The sequence below is a fragment of the Elgaria multicarinata genome, chromosome 1, assembly GCF_023053635.1.
Source record: "Elgaria multicarinata webbii isolate HBS135686 ecotype San Diego chromosome 1, rElgMul1.1.pri, whole genome shotgun sequence".
NCBI classification, from domain to species: domain Eukaryota; kingdom Metazoa; phylum Chordata; class Lepidosauria; order Squamata; family Anguidae; genus Elgaria; species Elgaria multicarinata.
Genome location: NC_086171.1, coordinates 136,048,982 through 136,072,717, shown reverse-complemented (window position 1 = coordinate 136,072,717; position 23,736 = coordinate 136,048,982). Strand labels below are relative to the sequence as shown.

General features: G+C 41.6%; 1 protein-coding gene across 5 annotated transcripts; it reads right to left on the bottom strand.

Moving 5' to 3' along the window:
* Nucleotides 1–367: 367 nt before the first annotated feature.
* On the bottom strand, nt 368–21,814 carry CRYZ (crystallin zeta). Of its 5 annotated transcripts, none has more exons than XM_063137393.1 (9): nt 21,795–21,814; nt 18,467–18,583; nt 15,944–16,096; nt 13,054–13,217; nt 10,982–11,033; nt 9,252–9,401; nt 6,714–6,815; nt 6,529–6,624; nt 368–3,421 (listed from the first exon to the last, which is right to left on the bottom strand). In XM_063137393.1, the coding sequence occupies exons 2-9, from the start codon at nt 18,575–18,577 to the stop codon at nt 3,257–3,259; spliced, it is 993 nt and encodes a 330-aa protein (XP_062993463.1). In that variant the 5' UTR covers nt 18,578–18,583; nt 21,795–21,814; the 3' UTR covers nt 368–3,256. The 5 variants fall into 5 exon arrangements, with proteins under 5 accessions (XP_062993463.1, XP_062993453.1, XP_062993437.1 ...); XM_063137383.1 differs by lacking the exon at nt 21,795–21,814 and adding an exon at nt 21,345–21,363; XM_063137367.1 differs by lacking the exon at nt 21,795–21,814 and adding an exon at nt 21,247–21,334.
* Between the last annotated feature and the right edge of the window lie 1,922 nt (nt 21,815–23,736).

The following is a 23,736-nucleotide window of genomic DNA, read 5'->3' as shown; positions in this document are numbered from 1 at the left end:
GATCAATGTAGCTGGAAGGGGAGTAGGGAGACCACTGCTTTTTCCAAGCATATTGTATGAGAAATGAAAGATAAGGAGAAACTCAAGCCACAGGGAGAATAAAACGCTGTGTGCAAGACTAGGCTCTGAAGTTTGTTTGGCACTGAATCAGGCTGCTTATCTACCAAGAAGATTTGAAGCTTTTTATACTGTATTTTGTATTTGTGTTTTTAGACTGTTGGTTGTTTTATTATGGTTTTAATTTTTGTGAACCACCCAGAGCGCTTCAGCTATTGGGAGGTATAAAAATGTAATAAATAAATAAGTATTACTAAGAATTCAAAACTTATACAAGGGCTGAAAAGTTCCAAGTGCTCAGCAAAACAGATCTGGAATCTTAGAATGTTTATTTTGGCACTTCATGTTGATTTCACTACAAGTACAGTTGTGGTCTCATCCATGGAACAGTAGTACAACGTGCAGCATTTCATATATGACAGTGAGACAGTCTTTTCACTGTATAAGATTAGGTAGACTTCAAACTCACAGAATCTACTTTGTGTGTGTTACCTGAACCTCACAATCCATTAACCAGTCAAGTGTAAAATAATAGAAGGACGATAAGAAATATATAATTAAGGAACGGGGTACCCTGCTTTTTTATTTGTTTCAGTATAGAGCTGAGCTCATCGTTCTGTCACACATGAATCCACTCCTGGTTTTCATCACTTTAGCAAACAAACTTAGGAGGCTAAGAGGGAGCCTTGTGTTGTTAAACAGTTGGGAGTTATAAACCCATGTTGGTCTACTACAGATGACCCTGTAGACCTGATCTACTTCCTTCCTTATGCCGTGCCGATTTGTTCGTAGGGAAACAGATGAAGCACGCCTAGTATTCACTTCAGTATAAACTAATTCTCCACACCTTGACACTTTTACTACAACATATCAATTCAGTTCTTCTGGTAAGTGATGTTTTCCCCTAATGCATTTATTGGATTGTCATCAGTTTATTACCTTCATATAGTTCAGAGGAGCGCACAGCATTTCAAACAGATCGGCTTTCTCATTCACTGTGAAGGGATGTTAGTCATTCATTATAGGTCCAGTAAACAAAATCTAATGAAACAGGAGTTCAAACAACTGATTAAGGAAAAGGATTCCCACCTTTCTTGAGATAATACCCCATGTGTATCTCAGGTTAAAAGTGTGAAATTGTGTTTTGGCAAATACTGTTACAATTATTTTCTCTTTCCTTTTGTGGCTAAAGTATGGTACATCTCATTGCTGCAGATAAAAAATGTATTAAAGGCAACACTAGTATGACACCTTCTGGTGGGAAATAAACAACCTCTCCCATTATTGTTTTAATATCAGTAATAACCATACCAACCACTAATTTATCAGGCATATGGGGGCTAAATATATTTAGGTATTTTTTAATTATTTATTGCATTTCTATACCACCCAGAGGACCTGACCACAACAGACACAGGGCTGAAGAAGAGACAAGGGGAAACAGAAGAAGAAGAACACAACAGAAGTGTATAGTAGCAGAACGTACCAGAGTGCATGCATTTTATAGCATTTGATCAGAGGAAAACAAGTCCCTGAACAAACTAAAAGCTGAAAGAATACTTCAGAGGTCCTTTGACAAAATGTAATCAAGACAGGACTTCTCAGAGATTGCTGGATTTAGGGGGTGGGAAGTATCTGCCCAACCATCCCACTTATAATTATGCCACACTTTGGGAGTATGACACTCTTTGCCTGGGGTGTAGTCATAAACGCACCTGATTTGACCATGAGATATTCAATTTTGTTGTGGCTCGAAGAAGTCATATTGCTGAACTTTTGTCCCAAATACATCACCGGACGCTAATGACCTCATGGCATAATTGCTTGCTTTGTCCTCTTCACCCATCCAAGAAGGAGACACACTCCCTCCAGGATTAACTGAACTGCTTAAAGTGACAGTGCATGATACCAGATAATGGGACAAAGAATCTCTCAGGCGTTTATGCCAAGCAGCACGTCAACAGCCCTAAATGTAATAAAGTGGGTTTAAAGTTTTTTATTAATTCCACTTACAACTGCGTTCTGCTATCAGAGGAGAATGCTTAACAGATGATGCGCCATCTGTTTCAGGGTGATCTCGGTCAGTTACATATGAACTGGGTCAGAGGGCTGACTTGCTGACTTATATTTTCAACTTGTGTTGTAACTCTCAAATTAGCTACTTTTGACGGATTAGCTTAGCCTATTTGAGATGGGCAGTAAGCCAAAAGTAAGCCTCCAATAAGTGGAGATAATAAAAACACAAATGTCTATAACAGTTTGGGCCTATTCTTTGAGGCACACTATTTGAAAGATTATGGGTGATATCCAATTAGTGTGCCTCTTCTGATGGAAGGCTGGGATGAGTGATAGAGTTTACCATTCCACAGTATAGAAGAGCATTTACCGTTGCTCGCTTTAATGTGTTGCCACCAGCATTACTAGAAGGACGTTTAGCAAAATCCCGGTTAATGAACAGATATGTCCCTGTGGCTCGGGATCAATAGAATCTGTTGAACATGTCATTTTGCATTGTTACATGTATGAGGAATGCAGAAAGAAGTTAATCTTTCCATTATTAGCAGCCTCTTCTGGATGTACTTCTCAAGCCATATACCACACCCACCTTGCACAAAAGGACCAGCAACTGTACGAACTGGAGTTTCGTCAAATAAAAATTAATATCCTGCTAGAGTTATGGCTCTTTAACAGATGATGTACCTTACTGAGAACCTTTACTGCATGAAGACAGAAAGCAAATGATCTCATAGCTCTAGCTTCCCCTAGATATAATTATATTATAATTTTGAAGGAAGGTTCAGGAACAGCAATCTGTAGTCAGTAAATACCGAAGGTTTTCACTCAGTATATGGTTCTTTCTTATATAGGCTCAAATGCAGATTCAGCATTTTCATGGGGGGAAAAAGAAGCAGAGCATAATACAGCTGTACCATTCAAGTCAGCAGAACAGACATCTGTTACAAGATTCACAGAAGAATGAGCAGCATAGCGTTGTTTGAGACAAGCCAAAAATATGAAGCATTTAATTCTTTCCAAGTTCAAATAAAATATTTAATGCCATTTCCTGTCCAAATTAGTGCCTATCGCATCTGTTGCATCTTTTATCTGAATTACATTTTGTGTACTGTTCCAAGCAAGCTGCATAAACACTGTGATCAGCATTCAGAAGATTACTGCCAAGGCACTTAACAGCAATGATTTAACATGTAAGAAGCACCATCTTCCCCAAAGCACCTTGGCTGTGGATTATGTCTTTGTGAGCCTCTGCCACCTTCTCCATCAGATACTCGGGACCTAGTACAGGTTTCAGCCAGCCAGCATCTATGCCTGCAAGAACTGATGCTGCACATTCATGCTTCTCTTCCTAAACAGAGGAGACATCATTTGAAATCAAGCATTAAAGTATTTCTGCTGCTTCCATAAATCAGGTTCATTATTCTACATTATGCGTGGTGGGAGAGTGTAAGCATGGGTTCAGTGTATGCAGCCAGGACCCTGCTTGCGCACTAAGGTTTTCCCACCTCGTCTTACCCACTGAATCTTTATAAACTCTATGAAAAGTAGTCGGAGGAAGGCACGGATGCTGTGCAGGCAGCTACACTGGGAGCGAAGGAATCAGCAGATGCATCCACCCAATTTATTCCAATTTCCTCCTTTCCTGCTGGAGTCCCGCACTCCCCATGCCATATCCTACACAGTTCCAGAGCCTCTGAGGCTCTCAGGAGCAGGTTTTTGCAGGTGCAAAAGAAGGAGGGGTACAGGAAATCCTCATAGCGCATGTTGAATTACTTGTGCAGCTCCAAGCCCAACCACCGGGGTTGTAAAGATCTCATATCTATCTAAATGCATGGAGGACCGAGGTTACAGAAGATATGTTAAGTCAAGTAGCAAGACAAACTCCTGAAATATTAATGATACTGAGCAACATCATTCTGTTGGCCATCCCAAAAGATCCTGGACAGGCAGTAAACTGCCCCTGAGGGTTTATGTAAAATTCACCAGATAGTGAAATTGCATGTAAGGAAATGACAAGCAGAAGAGAAGGGAGAGAGAGATTAAAGCCATATTTTGAAGTCAATCAGCTGAGGCTGTGCTACAGAAAATGTATACTGACCTGTTTATTTATTTATTTATTTATTTATTACATTTCTGTACCGCCCAATAGCCGGAACTCTCTGGGTAGTTCACAAACATTAAAACCATTCAAAGTATAAAACAACAGTATAAAACCATACTATAAAATACAATATAAAAGCTCAACCAGATAAAAAGAGCAGCAATGCAAAATTACAAATTTAAAACACCAAGTTAAAATTTATTTATAGACTGTTAAAATGCTGGGAGAATAAAAAGGTCTTCACCTGGCATCTGAAAGCATATAATGTAGGTGCCAAGTGAACCTCCTTAGGGAGCTCATTCCACAGCCGGGGTCCCACAGCAGAGAAGGCCCTCCCCCTGGTAGCCACCTGCCTCACTTCCTTTGGCAGGGGCTCACGGAGAAGGACCCCTGAGGATGACCTTAGTGCCCGGGCAGGTACATATGGGAGGAGGCGTTCCTTCAGATAGCCTGGCCCCAAGCTGTTTAGGGCTTTAAATGTTAATACCAGCACTTTGAATCAGGCCCAGACCTGGACTGGCAGCCAATGAAGCTGGAAAAGGACTGGTGTGATGTGGTCTCGTTGGCCAGTCCCTGTTAGTAAGCGTGCTGCCCTGTTTTGTACCAGTTGAAGTTTCCGGACCGTTTTCAAAGACAGCCCCACGTATAACGCATTGCAGTAATCCAAACAAGAGGTTATCAGAGCATGGATAACTGTAGCTAGGCTATCTCTGTCCAGATAAGGGCGCAGTTGGTATATCAGCCTAAGCTGATAAAAGGTGCTCTTTGCCACTGAGCTCACCTGTGCCTCAAGTGACAGTTCTGGATCCAAGAGCAGCCCCAATCTACGGACCCGATCCTTTAGGGGGAGTGCAACCCCGTCCAGGACAGGACAAACATCACCTCGCCGGACAGATGAACCACCCGTTAACAGTACCTCCGTCTTGTCTGGATTGAGTCTGTTTGTTAGCCCTCATCCAGTCCATTACCGTGCCCAGAGACTGATTCAGAACAGCCACTGCCTCACCTGGGTTTGATGAAAAGGAAAGGTAGAGCTGGGTATCATCCGCCTATTGATGACACCTCAGTCCACATCTCCGGATAACCTCCCCCAGTGGCTTCATGTATATGTTAAACAGCATAGGGGATAAAATAGAGCCCTGTGGAACCCCATGGCTTAGATGCCACGGCACAGAGCAATAATCCCCCAGCATCACCTTCTGGAATCGGCCATCCAAGTAGGAGCGGAACCACTGCAATGCAGTACCTCCAACTCCCAGCTCAGACAACCTATCCAGAAGGATACCATGGTCGATAGTATCAAAAGCTGCTGAGAGGTCCAGGAGAACCAACAGGGTTGCACGCCTCCTGTCCCTCTCCCGGCAAAGGTCATCCCACAGGGCGACCAAGGCAGTTTCCGTTCCAAAACCAGGCCTAAAACCCGATTGAAATGTATCTAGATAATCCGTTTCATTCAAGAGTGCCTGGAGTTGTCCTGCAACCACCCACTTAAGCACCTTGTCCAGGAAGGGGATATTAGCAACCAGCCTATAGTTTTTAGCATATTCCTGGTCCAGGTTAGGCTTCTTCAGGAGTGGTCTAATTACCGCCTCTTTTAAAGAGGCCGGCACCACTCCCTCTCTCAAGGAGGCATTTACAACGTCCTGGACCCAGCCGGCAATCCCCTCCTTATTTGATGTAATGAGCCATGAGGGACAAGGGGCAAGCACACAGGTGGTCGACCGGACTTGGCCAAGCACCTTGTCCACATCCTCGGCGCTCTGAACGCCTCTACTAGTGGAGCTGCATTAAATGTGGTGTCCAATTCATGACGAATCTGAGCGACTTTATCTTCAAAGTGCCGTGCAAATTTGTCACAGCGTGCTACCGAGGATTCCACCATCTCTTGCCCTGGCCCAGAACTTAACAGGCCACGAACCACACGGAAAAGCTCTGCCGGACGACACTGAGAAGATGCAACGCTGGTGGAAAAGAACTGTCTCTTTGCCATCCTCACCGCCACAGAATAGGCTCGATAGTGAATTCTAATCTGTGTTCAATCAGACTCAGCACGAGTTTTCCTCCACCTGCGTTCTAGCCGTCTCCCCTCCTGCTTCATTGCCCTCAGCTCAGGTGTATACCAAGGAGCTGGCCGGGCTCTGCTCAGAGGGAGAGGGCGCTTGGGCGCGATCGTGTCAACCGCCCGAGTCATCTCTGCATTCCACAGAGCAACCTGGACTTTGACAGGAGCACCGGCCATATCAGCAGGGAAGTCCCCCAGAGCCCTCTGGAATCCATCGGAGTCCATTAGCCTCCAGGGGCGGACCATTTTAATAGGCCATTATGTAAATTTCTTGAGTGATTTTTTTTTTTACCTTAGATGCAGACCATAAAGAAACTCCTCTGATACTTGATTCTTTCAGCATAGTGTCCCTAGGGTGTATTTCAATTGGACCCCGACAACCCACTATCTGTCATAAAAGAAATAGAAAAAAATGAAATATTGGAAGTTTAAATTTCTACAATAAATTATCATTAAAAAGGTGAAGCATACACTTACCATCACTCTTCCTCCACTTGACAGGAGTTGCAAGTCATTAGCAAGATTGACATTAGCCAACATCTCTATGATCACATTTACGCCTCCGGTACCAGCTTCTTCCTAAATAATACAAACATTAGTTGTTCAGGATCACACAATGGTGGAATTCACAAGTTATCATCTTCCATATCATCCTTTTTATCAGAAGATACACAAAGCTGCTTGAAACCATTATAAAATAATACAATAAATTAAATACATAATACAGAGTTAAAAAGAACGAGAGTTAAAAAGAACAGCAAGCAAGTTAAAAGCAGGAAATAGCAAATGGAGGTTTAAAGACAAATACTAAAAGCATGCAGAAGACTGAAAAATAATGGGCCCAAGAGATTTCCATGGGGAGGGTATTTAACCATTGCAGTGCCACCACTGAAAAGACTCTCCCATATAATCTTTCATGAAGGTGAGACTGAGAGCAGAAACTCTGATCGTAACTGGTGGGTAGGCTCACCTATGTCACAATATTAAGACATGATGCAATCCCAGAGTTTTACCTTTACCTAAAATGTATCAATCCATGTGAATACCAGCTAGGATGAATCCATCAGCTGGAGAAGGACCTGCTGCAGGGAGCTTGCTTCTCCCTTCACAGAAAGTACACTCTGCTCCAACTGCCTGCTGCCCTAGGATTGCAGAAGTGAGGAGAAGCACATTCTGGACTTTGCCACCCACCAGAGGAACAAGGGCTAGCCAGACCACCAGCCACAGAAGGTCAGCCTTGTCCCAACTTGATATAAATGCCTACTTACATCTCATCATTTTGTTTTAGCACTGTCAAACTGATCTCCCTCCTCTGACTTTTTATTGTCTTGGGAGAATCTATTTGTCTGAAAAGTAGGATAAAAAGAATAACAATTCTAAAACATCCTGAAATCTCTTAAGCACATACTGTTGCATTTAGCTCAGAATTACAACAACAACAACAATTTATTTCTTACCCACCTCTTCATTCTGATCGAGGCAGGGAATAACAGTAAATATAAAATACATAAAACTGAATTGAAACATAATATACATTGTTAAAACACCCCAAAAAATTCTAAAAGCATCTTAAGATTTCACTGGATAGTTACATAGAATAATAGAATAGCAGAGTTGGAAGGGACCTACAAAGCCATCAAGTCCAACCCCCTGGTCAATGCAGGAATCCACCCTAAAGCATCCCTGACAGATGGTTGTCCTGCTGCCTCTTGAATGCCTCTAGTGTGGGAGAGACCACAACCTCCCTAGGTAACTCCCTGGTAATCTTGATCTTGTGTTCAAGATGTAACAATCAGAACAAATTTATTAAAAGGAACCCTTTCATGTGACTTACTCATATGAGCAAAGGTAAGACATGGAAAGTATGTAAGGAAGCATATGTCTTGGCTTTTCTTTAAATCATTTTTTTTCATTAGGTATCATTTCACACTTGTAAAATAGTAAATATGTTGCACATATGAACGAGTAAAGCTTTTTAAAATAATAATAATAATAACAACAACAACAACTGTATATTGTTTGAAATGTGTAAATATTATGTAAGCTGCCCAGAGAGCTTCAACTATGGGGTGCTATACAAATGCAATAAATAAATAAATTAATTAAATAAAAATTTGTGAAATACACTTCAAAGTCAATGTGAGGATTTAAATAAAACGAAATTTACAGCACTCCACTGGGTTGAGCCAGTAAATCATAACATGCACATAAACATCAGAATCAAGCACTAAGGCCCCATCGGTAGCCCCGACTAGATATACAATGTGCTACAAGGGGCATACACCTGCATTCATATGCATGATTCCCCATGATCCTTCCACCTCTTTTTTGAATTAGACAAATCACAGGGATTTTACGTCACATATTGCTACAGATTCCACATCACAATACGGTGAATCCAATTTTGTTGTTTACTGATAGAAGCAGTTCTATCAGCAGAACTGGGAGAGCGGGAACTCCCCCTCCTCGCACCCCCCAAGATGAACTCTGGAGGACTGGGAAATGCTTCAAAGCAGATTTTGGGGCCGTGTGTGGAGGGTTGCAGAAGGGGTGGGAGAGAGTCTTGCCACACTAGCAGACTTCCACTAGCATGACGTTGGATTTAACCCATTATGTCTTAGGTGTTATGGGAGTGGTGAGAGGCCCACATTAGTAATAATCTAAATGGGAATCATATGAACTGATACCAAAGATCAATTAAAGCCAGCTTTATATAAAAAAAATGCTACTGGCACTAACTTATCTGCAGCATTCTTCACAAATTCATTCAAAAATGGGAGACTGATTGAATTTAAAAGTTTTGATGAAATGAAGGATCTTAAATATATTTTTAAGGCTGCAATGGTATGTCCACTTTGGAATAAGCCCCACTAAACACACTTACCTGTGAGTAAACATGCATAGAATAATGCACTCAAGCTGCAATCTGATATCTACTTACCTGAGAGTAAGCTCCCTTGAATTAAATAGGATTTACTTCTGAATAGATCGGCATAGGATTCCGCTGTAAATTACCTTAATTTGAGCCAAGTAATCCTTCTTCCTGTGATTAAATGCTTTGTGGGCTCCGTTTTTCAAAACAAGTTTCATTCCTTCCTCAGTTCCAGCTGTGCCCAAGACCTTCAAGCCATAAGCTCTTGCAATCTGACATGTTGCAATTCCAACCTAGAAAATTCAGAGTGTGTGTGTTGAGAGAGAAATGCAGCAGACAAAGAGTGCTGAAGTTTGCAACAGAGACATATTAAAATAACAGTCATTCCCCAATATCATCTTAACAATCCTTTCCAACAAGAAACTTCCAACAATATAGTAACAGCTCCTTATTAATTTTTGCCAAGTCTTCCTGAGCTCCAGTGCTTTTTTAAAAAAACAATATACTGTTTCTCTCAGCAGTGGTGCAAGCAACATCCTTGAAACAAAATCAGGGAAATCAATAATTAATCCAACCAACAGTACATACTTATGTGTCTCCTTCATAGAGATAATAAAATCTAGCTGCTCAATTACCATTATAACACAACCATCCAGTCCTCAAATTTCCAATGCACCATCTACAAGCGACTTCTCACTAGTACCATTCTAAGCCACCATTGGGAACCACACTTTTCAACAAGGATAACACTTTTCTAAGGATTGGAGGTGGCTAAAAGTCTGCTAGGAGGTGACCAGCAGGTCAGAATCCTTTATCCATTACAAGCAAGTAATAGGGTGAGCTTACAGAAAAGGACCTCACATGGAACCAAGAGAACACTTCAAGGACCCTTCATTTAAAACTGACAATAAAATGAACAGCCAGCTATAGATACAAAGGAAGTCTACTAGTGCAGGAAGGACTGTAGCTGAGTTGTAGAGCACATGGTTTCCACACAGAAAGCCCCAGGTTTGATCCCTGGCATTTCCAGGCAGGGCTACAAAAATACTTGGCTGAAATCCTGGAGAGCCATGGCCAGTCAGTGTTGACAATACCAGACTAGATGGACCAGTGGCCTGACTCAGTGGCAGCTTCCTACATTCTCCTAAAATTTGTTGAAAAGAAATAACTGCACTTGGGAGAAAGGGGGCTCAACTACCACATACAGCAGGAGTTGGGAATTTCAGGAGCTCCAGGGGCTATTTTTACCACCCCAACACACACAGCCTGCATGGGTGCCAAAAACAGGGGGAAATATATAAAAACAGATGGCATCCAGGTCTCCTATGAAGCACCAAGAGAGTCAAACTTAGGTTGTTTGCTCCGGATACCATTTTGTTTGCAAATATGTTAGATAGCCCCAATTTGCAGCACACTCTTGATCGATAGCAACCACAGCAAACTCCGCCAATATTGATTTCTCACATGTCTTTCATGACCATAAAGAACAATGTTTCAAATCCTCACATTCACATTTTTCCCATAACCTTGAGGATTCAAGACCTTATCATGTCCTCAGAATCTCAGAAAAGGAGATTTAAATTCTGCACTGGATCATGCTCACTGGCACAGAACAAGAACAACCATTATTACAATTACCCTGAACAAGCATTGCATGTTCACCTCAGGTTCTTTCAGGAGAGCTTTGCCAGAAGACCCCCGATACAGTTTTTAACACTCCTATATCATGTGGATCAAATGATGAAATGCACTGTGAGTTGAGGAAACCATAAAGCCCCTTAGGATCACACGTTGCTCTACTTTTCCACGTTAAAAGCATTCTAATCAGAACCGGCTTCCTTATACGTATAGGGTGATTTTCTATAATACTTACTCCTCCACTTGCTCCGTGGACTAGCACGGTTTCTCCTGCTTTGGCAGACCCTCTGAAAAAACAGACAGAATGTTTTCTACATGACAAGTATGTATTTGTATCACATCAGCTGTACACGTTAAGACTAGAGATGTGAAGGCCTAGAAACTCCCCCCACCCCGGTAAAATTCAGGAAAAGGGGGGGATCCGTTTCCCCTGAACCATTTTTTGTTTATTCGTTAAAAAAAATGGAAAAATTTAACAGCTTCAGCTTATGAAGTATTTTCCTTTGCGAATTTAAGACAAGATATTTATATATTGTTCCTCAGCCTCTACTCCCCACAAATGATTTCTAAAAATGAAATAAGACTTTACAAAAAGACTAGAGATGTAAAATGTTCTTTAAACTCTGTAAGATTCCCAGCATAATTATTTTTTCCATTCCTTATTAAAATTATTGATATAGTGTATCTTTTGCTGGTAGACATTTAAGGATGCTCGATTTCATCTGAGTAGTCACCATATCATAATTTTAAATGTGAACTGCCTAGAGAGCCTCAGGTATTGAGCACTATAAAAATGTAATAAAAAATAAATAAATAAATAATGTGGAAGAAAATGCGCATTCTTGACAGTTTTGTTCTGCAGAATCCTGTGTTTCCGGGTTTGTTCTAGCTAGATGCTATAGCAGTCAGTTCATGTAGTTCTAATCTAAAACCCACATGTGAAAGGAACACTGTAGGTTATCTAACCACTTCCACCAGATGCAATGAAACAGCATATGAGTTACCTTAAGTTTCTTTTTTTCTTTCATTAACTGAGATTTGGGTGCACTGCCACAGTTTTTAATAAAATTCTCAATTAGACCTTACCACTAGGGAATGCTGCCTCAGCTATAATCCTTCTGGCTTCTAGGATGATTCAGATGTTTCAGGGACTACTTGATGAAGTTCCCTTTGGTCAGATATACAATAGGAATCTAAAATATGCTATGTATAACTTGATTTGCTCATAATATTATCGTGTTTGGTACACTGAACTGAGAAGTATAGTTTATTCAAACAATAATTATAAATGTACTAACTCAGTTTACTTTTAAAGCTTTTTTAATATGATGATAATTTTATAAGCAAACCAAGTTATACATAATAGAACTTGAGGAACATAAAGACTGCTTTACATCCCTAAAGCATCCTTCCCCAACCTGGTGCCCCCCAGATGTTTTGGACTATCATGCCCAGCATTTCTGACTATTGGCCATGCTGCATGAGGCTAATGGGAGCGGTAGTACAAAATATCTGGAGGGCATCAGGTTGAGGAAAGTTGTCCTAAAGAACAAAGTGACTTTAGATTTGTTAAGTCCCAAAAATGGGCATATGGCTAATTTCTCAATTCTTCCCACCCACCCCAAAGCCACCCGGGGGGGGGGCACATTTTTTCCCATGGCTTCAAAATCCCCGGAAATGTTACATTTCTAGTTAAGACTACATTCAATGGGCTCTTGGCAACTGGATTCTAAGCTGGAAATAGCCCCAGAGTATTCTGGATCTCCACCACGACAACAGCATTGTTTATGTGATGATCATCACTTATTTAGTTACAGTTTGTCTACTGTTATGACCACATAATAACAATGTCAATGAAGCGATAAAAAAGATGCATAGCAATACTAAGAAAAAAACAGTTCATACTATATATCAACCTTCCCCAACCCAGTGCCTTCTAAATGTGTTGGATTACAGCTTTCATTATTCCCTGACAACAATCAATGACATTGTGACACAAATAGTCAACTAAGATCATAACCCCTGCTAGCAACACTGCCAACAGAACAAGTTTGCACAAAAGCTTCCAGCAGCTTCTGCCAAGATTTTTTTTTTCACGCTGTTACTCTATTTCACAAGTATCCCCTTTTCCGCTCAAGTGCAAAACAAAAGTGTGCCATATCACAAAATGACCTCAAATCTGGTGCATTAAGGAATGAGGAATTAATGGGATGAATTATGTGATATGGAAAATCAAAGAAAGGGGGAAAGACCCAAAAAGCCTGCATTGCAATTGCTGAAAATCAGTTTTAGCATGTGACATCTTACTTTTGAAAGAGAGCATGGTATGCAGTAAAATATGGAATCCCAATAGCTGCACCTTGCTTGAAGTCCAGTTTATCAGACAAGGAAAAGACAGTGTCAACTGATGCAACGGTATATTCAGCATAACCGCCAGAAACAGTAGAAATGGTAAAAACCCTGTCTCCTTTCTGGCAGGAGAAAGCAAATGCATAAAGGAGAAGCGTTGTGACAAAATGTTTTCTGTAATTTGGGTCTAAAAATATAGGGTCATTTTCTTAAGAGGAAAATAAACAAAACCTAGTTATAGATGAAGTAAACATGAAAAGATGACAGCAATAGTAATGCAGCCACCATCACCCCATTCCCCCACAAAAAACATTTTTTATGGCATCCATAGCAGCTATACAGCATCCAAACAACTAAATTTAGCTTGTCTGCAATCCACTAGAGTACCAAAAGAATTAAATTTAGCCACTGTACCATTCTGTAGCGCTACAGAGTAGCTTGCTGCAGAATTTCAGCAGCAAACAGAAGATTTTAAGCCTTTTTTTTTAGGACGCGCCCCACAGACTGCATGGTCTCCAACAAAATGCAGCCTGCACCAAGGGCCCAGGGGGCAAAAATGACCCCCAGATGTCTGGAATTTGACCTCTCTTGTGCTAGAGATTGCCTAATTTATACTTTAATATAGACATATCTAATAATCCTTAGAATGATTATTATTTCCCTTCAATACCGCCCCAGAGCCAAAGTTCTTTGGGGGTTTAGAACAACATCAGGATAATGACAGATCAAGACACAAATTTCAAGAGTTCAGCACTTAACAAGAAATTACAGGAAATATTTCAGCCAGATCTGAAATGCCACCTACAAGGGTAACTTGTTTCACAAGACAGGTACTTGGCACAAAGCCTTAAAAGGGGTCATCACAAATTCATATTCTAGTTCCATCCCCTGCACTGGTGGAAGCAAGTTTGGAAAAATGGATTTCCCCTTCCTCCAATAGCCCCCAAAGCCCCCTCCCCGCAAATGCTACACAGAGGGTCATCCATATCCTGGATGGGGTGAGCTGTGAGCTGGGGATCCCCAAATAAGGAAAGAACAACATTCTCAGGAGCTTCAGGATGTATGACAATGTAATTGAAGCTCATGCCCAGGAGCCCACTTCTGAGTGCCTTATTTTCATTTTATGTATGACAATCTAAGAAAGCAGGTCTGTAAAGTGTTATACGTCCTGTTGTTCAGGGAAACAGATAACATTGCTGAACAGCTTGTAAAATTAGGGCAGGTCATTATAATGAACATTTTCCCCAAGCAGCAATCCTTAGTTAGTGCCAGACAGCTGCTGGCAGCATTACATCAGAGATAGCAAATGAACAATCAGGATGTACCTGTGCCTGAAGAAATTTAAGTTTCCAAGACTACATATTAGAAGACATTTGACTATTTGGTAGAGAACGATGCAGTACAGCCAAGGTTTAGCAACGAGCCAAATCTTACACTCAAACTGGGAAGCAGGAGGACAGAAATTCAGAAGTATGGGAGAGACAGAAATCATATCTACGACAGAGAAACAATCTCTCTTATTTATTTATTTATTATTTATTTATTTATTACATTTTTATACCGCCCAATAGCCGAAGCTCTCTGGGCGGTTCACAAAAATTAAAACCACAGTAAAACACCCAACAGTTTAAAACACAATTACGAAATACAGTATAAAAAGCGCAACCAGGATAAAACCACACAGCAAAGTTGATATAGGATTAAAATACAGAGTTAAAACAGTAAAATTTAAATTTAAGTTAAAATTAAGTGTTAAAATACTGAGTGAATAAAAAGGTCTTCAGCTGGCGACGAAAGCAGTACAGTGTAGGCGCCAAGCGGACCTCTCTGGGGAGCTCGTTCCACAACCGGGGTGCCACAGCGGAGAAAGCCCTCCTCCTAGTAGCCACCTGCCTCACTTCCTTTGGCAGGGGCTCATGGAGAAGGCCCCCTGTAGATGATCTTAAGGTCCGGGTAGGTACATATGGGAGGAGGCGTTCCTTCAGATAACCTGGCCCCAAACCGTTTAGGGCTTTAAATGTTAATACCAGCACTTTGAATTGGGCCCGGACCTGGACTGGCAGCCAGTGAAGTTGTAAAAGGACTGGCGTAATGTGATCTCGCCGGCCAGTCCCTGTTAATAACCTTGCTGCCCTGTTTTGCACCAGTTGAAGTTTCCGGACCGTTTTCAAAGGCAGCCCCACGTATAACGCATTGCAGTAATCCAAACGAGAGGTTATCAGAGCATGGATAACTGTAGCTAAGCTATCTCTGTCCAGATAAGGGCGCAGCTGGTATATCAGCCTGAGCTGATAAAAGGTGCTCTTTGCCACTGAGTTCACCTGTGCCTCAAGTGACAGTTCTGGATCCAAGAGCACCCCCAAACTACGGACCCGATCCTTTAGGGGGAGTGCAACCCCGTCCAGGACAGGGCAAACATCACCTCGCCGGACAGAAGAACCACCCGCTAACAGTACCTCCGTCTTGTCTGGATTGAGTCTCAGTTTATTAGCCCTCATCCAGTCCATTACCGTGCCCAGACACTGGTTCAGAACAGCCACTGCCTCACCTGGGTTTGATGAAAAGGAAAGGTAGAGCTGGGTATCATCCGCATATTGATGACACCTCAGTCCACATCTCCGGATAACCTCCCCCAGCGGCTTCATGTATATGTTAAACAGCATAGGGGATAAGATAGAGCCCTGTGGAACCCCATGGCTTAGGTGCCACGGCACAGAGCAATAATCCCCCAGCACCACCTTCTGGAATCGGCCATCCTCTTCGCCCCAAGAGACCTTGCTTAGTTACCAAACCTTAAATTATATTCTGTAAGAGAAAGCAAATGTTTAACCAGTTTAAGACTAAATACCTTGAAAGCAGCTACATGTTCCCCAACTCCTTGTATTACCCCACTCACATCTGTACCAGGTGTGTAGGGTAAAGCTGGTTTTATAGCGTAATTCCCAGAACGAACATAGGTCTCCACAGGGTTAATGCCACATGCATGAACTTTAATGAGAACCTGGAAAAGAAAATGGTATCCGTTGAACAGTTAAGAACAAAGCATCAGGGGTACTTTCATTTGTGCACTTTTGTTGAATTAAAAAATACCTACAAAACATGAACAGCACAAACCGATTATTAGGCATATTAATAACACAAGACTTTTTATATCAAGCAGGCCAACATCCGCCCCTTGAAGCACTTGTATCTGATCCCGTTGAAACAGACCTACAGATAAGTACAAAAGCTTTATCAGTAGTTAGGCAGCTGGGTCTGACAAGCAATGGAAACTTGAAGGGTCAGAATTGCCTTTCAGGACTGATGGGTTCTGTGGGTTTTTATGCTCCATTGGGAACTGCCTGGGTTTTAGCTACTGCATGGCCAGGAGTAACCCTAACAAGCAGCATTCCAAGTCTTTCTCCTCAAAGACAGGCTGAGTTCATCAAGCCATACAGCCGAAAGCAATAAAAGCAGCCTCTCCCGCCAATATAAGCTTGGAATAAAAAGGACGACCAAACAAACACTACAACCCCTCCTTTATGGGTACCTTCTGTGCTCAATACATGGCAGGTCTGGGGTGGACAAAAGGGTTGCTGTTTGCAGAAGATATGTTACAGGTTTTATGGTATAGGTGGAAGCTATGAAAACACAAATGGGGGAAGCCGTTGCAAGTAACCAACAGAATCATATGCTAAAAAGCACACAACTGCATGCAGGGGTGGTCTAGGGAGTTGAAAGTGGTCCCTGGATCACCCGAAGTTGCCCATTTCTGGACTAGATAGGGTGACCAAATGAAAAGGAGGGCAGGGCTCCTGTATCTTTAACAGTTGTATTGAAAAGGGAATGTCAGCAGGCATCTTTTGTATGCTTGCAACACCTGGTGAAATTCCCTCTTCATCACAACAGTTAAAGCTACAGGAGCCCTGCCCTCTTTTGGATCTAGCCTCTCTAGAATAGCTCCTGTAGCTTTAACTGTTGCAATGAAGGGGGAATTTCACCAGGTGCAACATGAATACAAATGACACCTGCTGAAATTCCCTTTTCTGTACAACTGCTAAAGACACAGGAGCCCTGTCCTCCTTTCCATAGGATCACTCTAGGAGTAGACCCTATACACTTAAAGCCAGTTGTGTCTAATTGACTTTCTAATCAATCCCATGTAACTCCAAAATCCAGACTAGTTATTACCCCCGCCCCTAAAGCACTCTGGTTACGTCCCTGACTTTCTGTTTAGTACAAACTAGCCAGTTCTCATGTAATTGAAACTATGGTTTGAGCTAAACAGTAAGTGAGGGAGGGAACTGGAGCACCCAAGGGAGAAGGAGGAGAAAGCTTGCAAGCCCATGCATACTCACATAATGTTGCATGTGGAGCAAGCTCAATTGGTCAACCCACAATCAGGTCACATTAATTCCCCCACAAAGTCATAAAAATGGAAGAGTCAATCAATTGCTGTGGGAAGATGTTTAGTAAGTGTGTGAAGTGCTGTAGGACAGATTTGTCTGCTCCAGCTGCTCAGTCATCATCCCCACCCACCCACCCCGGCCCGGCCTTCTTCTGTCCCTGCTCTGGTGGCCCTGAACTTCAACTCACCCATAATCCAAGTACTCAAGAGTTTCTCACTGCTTCATGCGCAACAAGGTATTCAATGTCCAAACACACAGGCTGAGTTCAGACGACATGCTAATCATCTGCCTGGTGGTGGTAATTGGAACAGAATGGGAAACAACCATTGATTAGCACGTTGTCCGAACTCAGCCACAGAGTTTTGGAGGGTGGGATAGTTCTCATTACAGCTAAAGAGGCATTTAGGTAGTTATGAGGGGAACTTGAATGGTGATAAGACGAATTCCTTCTCCCGTATAAACTTAAGATATGCCTTCACACCCCTGTATCTCATATAAAGGAATGAGGCTGGACTATGTTCTGTTTTTCTACTGAAATAAGAATAGTTCGGGTACAGAGAAGGACTTGATTGACATGGCACCTGTCCTCTAGAACTCCCTCCCCAAGAGAGACTAATCAGGCTACTTCCTTGCTTTCCTTCCACTAAAAATAAACAGTTCATTTATATTTTCCACAGGCTTTTCATGGCTGTTTTATCATTTCTGAATCCTGTTGCTGTTTTCCCATTCAGTTGTAGCTGCCATTATTTTAGTCATTTTAGTTTGGTTTTCGACAATGTTGGGTGTTATTCTATCAGATTTTATTCAGCTGGAAAATTTATTTTATTTTAACATTTTAGGCTGCCTTTCAGGGTAAAATCCTTAACGTGCAAATCACTTTGTATCTTCTTTACTGGAGCAGAAAAGTTTTCTATAAACATTAAATAGTAGCAATTCTAATATTCAGAATATTTAAATTGCAGTTTAAGGCCTGTTTTTTTTACCTGGTTCTCTTTTGGAACTGGCAATGAGATATCTGACTGCAACTTAAGCACTTCAGGTCCACCAAATTCAAACACTTTGACAGCTCTCATCACATTTCTTCCTGTTGCCATGGCAACCTGAAAAATCAGAGATAAAACATAGTATCTTAATCTCTGCTGCCTTTTCCACTTCAAGGAGAAAGGATCAAATGACTTGCTCTTCAGCTGAAATTTAAATCAGAAGTTCACCATCCATTTCATTCTGTTCTACAATACCTTCGGGTTTTTATCTTTTAAAATTCTAAGCCTACAAAGAAGGAGAACTACCATCACTGTGGAAAAGTAGCAAACCAAACATGTAAAAGCATATTCAAACAAAATGTACAGCTTGGAAGTGTTCTGCTTTGTCACATCATCAGAAAGATTTACCAGCCCCATATGTTGGGGTTACCCTGGCTTATTATGCTACAGAACCATTTGAAAGTCAAAATCAGCAAGCTTTCCAATTCATAAATAAAATTCAACCAATGTCTATCTGGCAGGTGAAATAATTTGTTAGCCCTTTGCTGATTCTTACTGCTTAACTATAATAACAGACACAATATTAGTAACTTCAATATTATTGTTCAAGATATATTCTCAGTTCAGACCACACAAATTCCATCTATATGGCTATATAGGGATAAAGAGAACCAAATTTCATTGATGGACAGTAAGGGGTAAACTTGCATCTGTTGCTTTCTCATCCTCATCCCCACTCTATCTACAAAATTAATACTATCCTGCTAGCTGGACTAGAGTGGAGAGTGGAGAGTGGCAGCCACCACTTTGTCCATTCTTGCCTTTTGACCTGTGGCGGACGAAATAACCAACAGTGGCAGAGGGAAAAACCAAAGATGCCCTCTACACAACACAATAACCAATGGTAGTTCAAACACCCAACTCTGCACAGCCAACCAACCGCTGGCTAAAAAATCTCCATCCACACAACACAATAACCCATGGTGGGTTAAATAACCAGCCATCGACTATTTAAACCACCATTGGTTATTGTGTTGTCTGAACCCTGTCACAGTGTTGGAAATCTAGTGAAACCAAGAGCTTGCTCATACATGAATGTAACATCAACTGATAACTTGTTACTGTTAAGGAGACACATCCCTGTTCTATAAGAACTGACAGAACTTTTTTTTTATCCTCACCCAGTGTCACCTTAAATGCAACACTGGCCTACAGAATATTAGGCAGCAATCTTCAGTATGAAAACAGACATGTTGCATGAGAACAAATATTTATTTTCATTTGTGAAATCTTGGAGAAAATATTGTCTTTCCGTTGTTCATTTATTTCTTCTTGCACTATGTCCTACAACTACGAATATTAGCTTTTCAGAAGCTACCAACGTGTTAAACTTTGTACCCCTTCGATGCAAATCATTACCCAACTTGTTGGAAAACAAGCCAAATAAGGACAGATCACCTTTCAAGGATCACCTTGAAATCATGTATGAAAGAACTTAAAGAAATCTTTCACACACCTAAAAAATAATCTCAATTTTTCAACACTGCTCAGCAACCAGGATAGCTAATCTCATATTCATGAAGTTTACTCCCTTCCCCATAAATCAGAATAGTCTTTAAGATCTCATATTTAAACATGGCTTTCTGGGCTTCTTTCTCTGAGACTGTTAACTGCTTTTAGCCACAATTCTAAAACTATTACAAGCTTCTAAATACCAAATAATACTAAATATCCAGTAATTTCCAGATTTTATTATGGTATGTTAAATAGCTTTCAAAATGTAGACAGGTTAGAAAAACTGCAATTCCACTGAATTAATAGGCTCGTGTTACACCTGAACCATAGATTTCACAGTAATATTCCCAGATAATTTCAGAAAACAAAAGCAGCTCCCACTAAAATAGATAAAAGTATGCAGCCTTTATTTCAAAGTCTCCAAAAATAAAAATAAGTAGATCATAGTTATGACTGACTTTTTTTTTTTTTTTTTTTAAAACCCTTTTAGTTCAGGTTTGGTAACAACTTCCTGTCTGCTTTGTTAATACAATGCAAATTCAAGGGCTTTCCCATGTCTTTCAATTTAAAAGCACCTTAAAAGCACAAACCTGTGCCTGTTTAGACAGAAAAAAGTTTTGTAACTACCAGCATTCCCCAACCAGCACAAGAAACTTATAAGACTTTTCCCTGTCTAAACATGCATTGGATAGGACCCTTAGACACTTGTGCCTTTTCTAACAGCATTATAGTACAGTATAGCAACACAGGGATATTGGGGAATCTCCTGTTGAATTCCCACCCACTAAAAACACATACACATAAGAGCCCTACTAGAAAAGCCCCTATGGAGGAAAGATAACCACTAATCACTATATTCCACACAAGACACACGGACAGAGTTGAGGAGGCATTTTTAAGAAAACGTTCTAACATATTAAAAGGTCTCTTTTTTATAATAAACTGCAGCTTTCCTGGCGTGCTACTTTAGGAGAGTCAGAAATTAGAGGGTGGAGTCCTGAAGTAGCAAAACATTGCAGGGAGGGTCACAGTTTATACTTCATTTATAAGCGTACGTATTACACACTCGTACGCCTCCCTGCAAGTAGAAACTTAACACGGCAGGGAGGTCCTAACTACCTTTTCTGTTATGCCTTTAAGGTGTTACAAGCCGCTTTGCTTTTCTCCCCAACCTATTTAGCTTTTCGCTTTCTCATTCTGCTGCACTTGTAGCTGTACCCTAAGCCTTTCTTACGACCTCTCTCTCCCCACTCTTATCCGCGGACCTTATTTCGCGGAGCCCCCTCCCTTGCAGTACAAACATACAGCTACAAGCAACCACGTTCCTCAGTTGCCAGTCACCCTCCAACTTCGCCCAACCCACCTCTGCATATATGCATATATAACCGCCACGCACTTGCGCAATAGGTCTCTTCCGGTTCCGTCTACCCAGAGCGCTCCTCGGGAATTTCAAGAATCCTAGTGCGCAAGCGCCGGTAGAACAAGTCCAACCTTTGCGGTGCAAAGCATCTACCAGGGCGAGCATGCGCAGTAGAACACAAGGCAGGTCGCGATGCCTCGAAGAAAACTGCTGCCGGAAGTATCCCGCGCTGGCAAGATATTGTAATAGTAACTTCAGTAAGAAGCAGCCGTTCAGGGGGGCTTCCTTCCAAGCGGGAGTGCACTGGATTATTTACATACCGCCCGATTGTATGCCCGTTTATTCAAATACAACCCCTACTTCTTTAAAAGGGACCTACTTCTAAGAAAGTCAATATAGCAGCCTTCCCCAACCTGGTGGGAAGGAGCCTTAGTTCAGTGGTAGCGCACATACTTTGCATGCAAAAAGTCCCAGGTTCAGTCCTTGGTATCTCCAGGTAGGGCTGAGGAAGCTCCTGCCTGAACCCTTAGAGTGCTGCTGCCAATCAGTGTGCACAATACTGGGCTAGATGGACCAGGGACTATGGTACCCGCCAAAGGGCCAACACTGGCTGGCTGGGGAATTATGGGAGTTGTAGTCCAACAGTTCTGGAGGACACCAGGTTGAGAGGAAGGCTGCCCTATATACAGTCTGGTGTCTTTTAGGTATGTTGGACTGCTTCTCTCATAATTCCTCAACCAGTAATACCTTTACCTTGAAAGCTTGCACCTTTGGGGGGGGGTGATTTTTGGGTTCTAATAAAGGTATTTATATGGATTTTGGATTTATTTTCTTATGGCCAACACAGCTGCCTTTGTTTTCCTAAACAAATGTGCTTGGAATTACAGCCCTGGCCTTGTGCGGTTTATTCAGAAGTAAGCCCCAAGTTCAGTGGAGATTTCTCCCTGTTTGGTATTCATTGTTAGAATGCAGTCTTGAGCCACAATACTCTGTACACTTATGTGGGAGCACAGTGGGATTTCCTTCTGAGCAAATATGCTTATGATCACACTGCTTGCCTCTATTCTTCAGATTCTGCATCCTCTCTCTGCCTGAAATAATCCCTGGAAAACTCCCCTCTGATTTTGCACATCATCAGACCTAAAAAATCTCGTTCCTGTGGGATCCAATTCAAGGGCGTTCCATCCAGTCTAGTTCCCCCCCCCCCCCCAACAAGTGGTCAAAAAGGGATATTGGGAGGTTCTTAAAAGATCCTGTGCACAGGCCCATAACACATATTTGCATGTGGTGCATGTGTGTTGAAGAGCAGGTCAGTGCACACCTTGTGTGTGTGTGTATCCTTCAGTTTAGAAAACATCCTGCTTGGTCAACTTCAGCTCAGTACCAAACTCCAGTCAAGGTTTGGATAACCGAGGCTTTGTGCTTCATGTTGATTATCATGAGATTTTTTTAAAAAATAATCAGTCACTCTTGGTCAGAATTGGATGATCATTGCAGGCATAGTAGCCCCTTACAAGGGGATTACAACTGTCCAATATCAGAAAAATAGGTGCAGTGGTGTGTGTGTTTTTGTGCTACATGCTTTTATATTTTGATTTTCTTTTAAAGGGAACTGCCAATAACTTTATTCCTTGAAAAAATGGGATGGAAATTTCAGTTTGTTGCCCCATCAGAAGGGATCATGTCTGCCAAATTGCAGAACGATTGCCACAGGATTTTTTGTGTGCAAGGGTAGTCTTCATATTTTGAGGGTCTCCAAAAGAGGGCATACTTATCTCCCTATGTACCCTGTGGACCATTGTTCTACAAATTACAGACTAGAGGTGTCCTTAAGTAAGAAACCAGCAAAATTTTAGAAGGACATGTTGTTAAATATAGAGTGCTTCTGAGCATATGCAGAATGATTTTCTTATCTTTCACCACTTACCACCTACAGTCCCCCTACATATATAACAATCCCTCTTCCTCCTTCCATCCTCCAGCAATTCTTCATAAAAACAATGTTTAGTTTTGTGCAACTCTCCTCGACCTCCTCGTTATGCACAAGCTCTCATTGTACCTTCCTCCCCTTAACTTCATTTATGTCAAGACTTCACCTGGATTCAGCTAAGGAGCGTGCTTTCAAAATTAGAGCTAAGTTATGGAGCAACTGAGAGCATGTACTAAGAACCACTGAAGCTAGAGTCCATGCAAAATGGATGGAAAAAAACACCAGGACAAAGCACGCATGGGACTGGGCTTAAAGAGTAGTCAATTCATTTTGATTGGAATCAGGTGGATAGTATTTTAAGGCTTCCTCTACCTTACAACACCTATTTGGCCAGATAGGAAGCTAGGAGCACAAATACGCACGGGTCAAACATCAATCGTGCTGCCTACACTTATCTTGCCACCT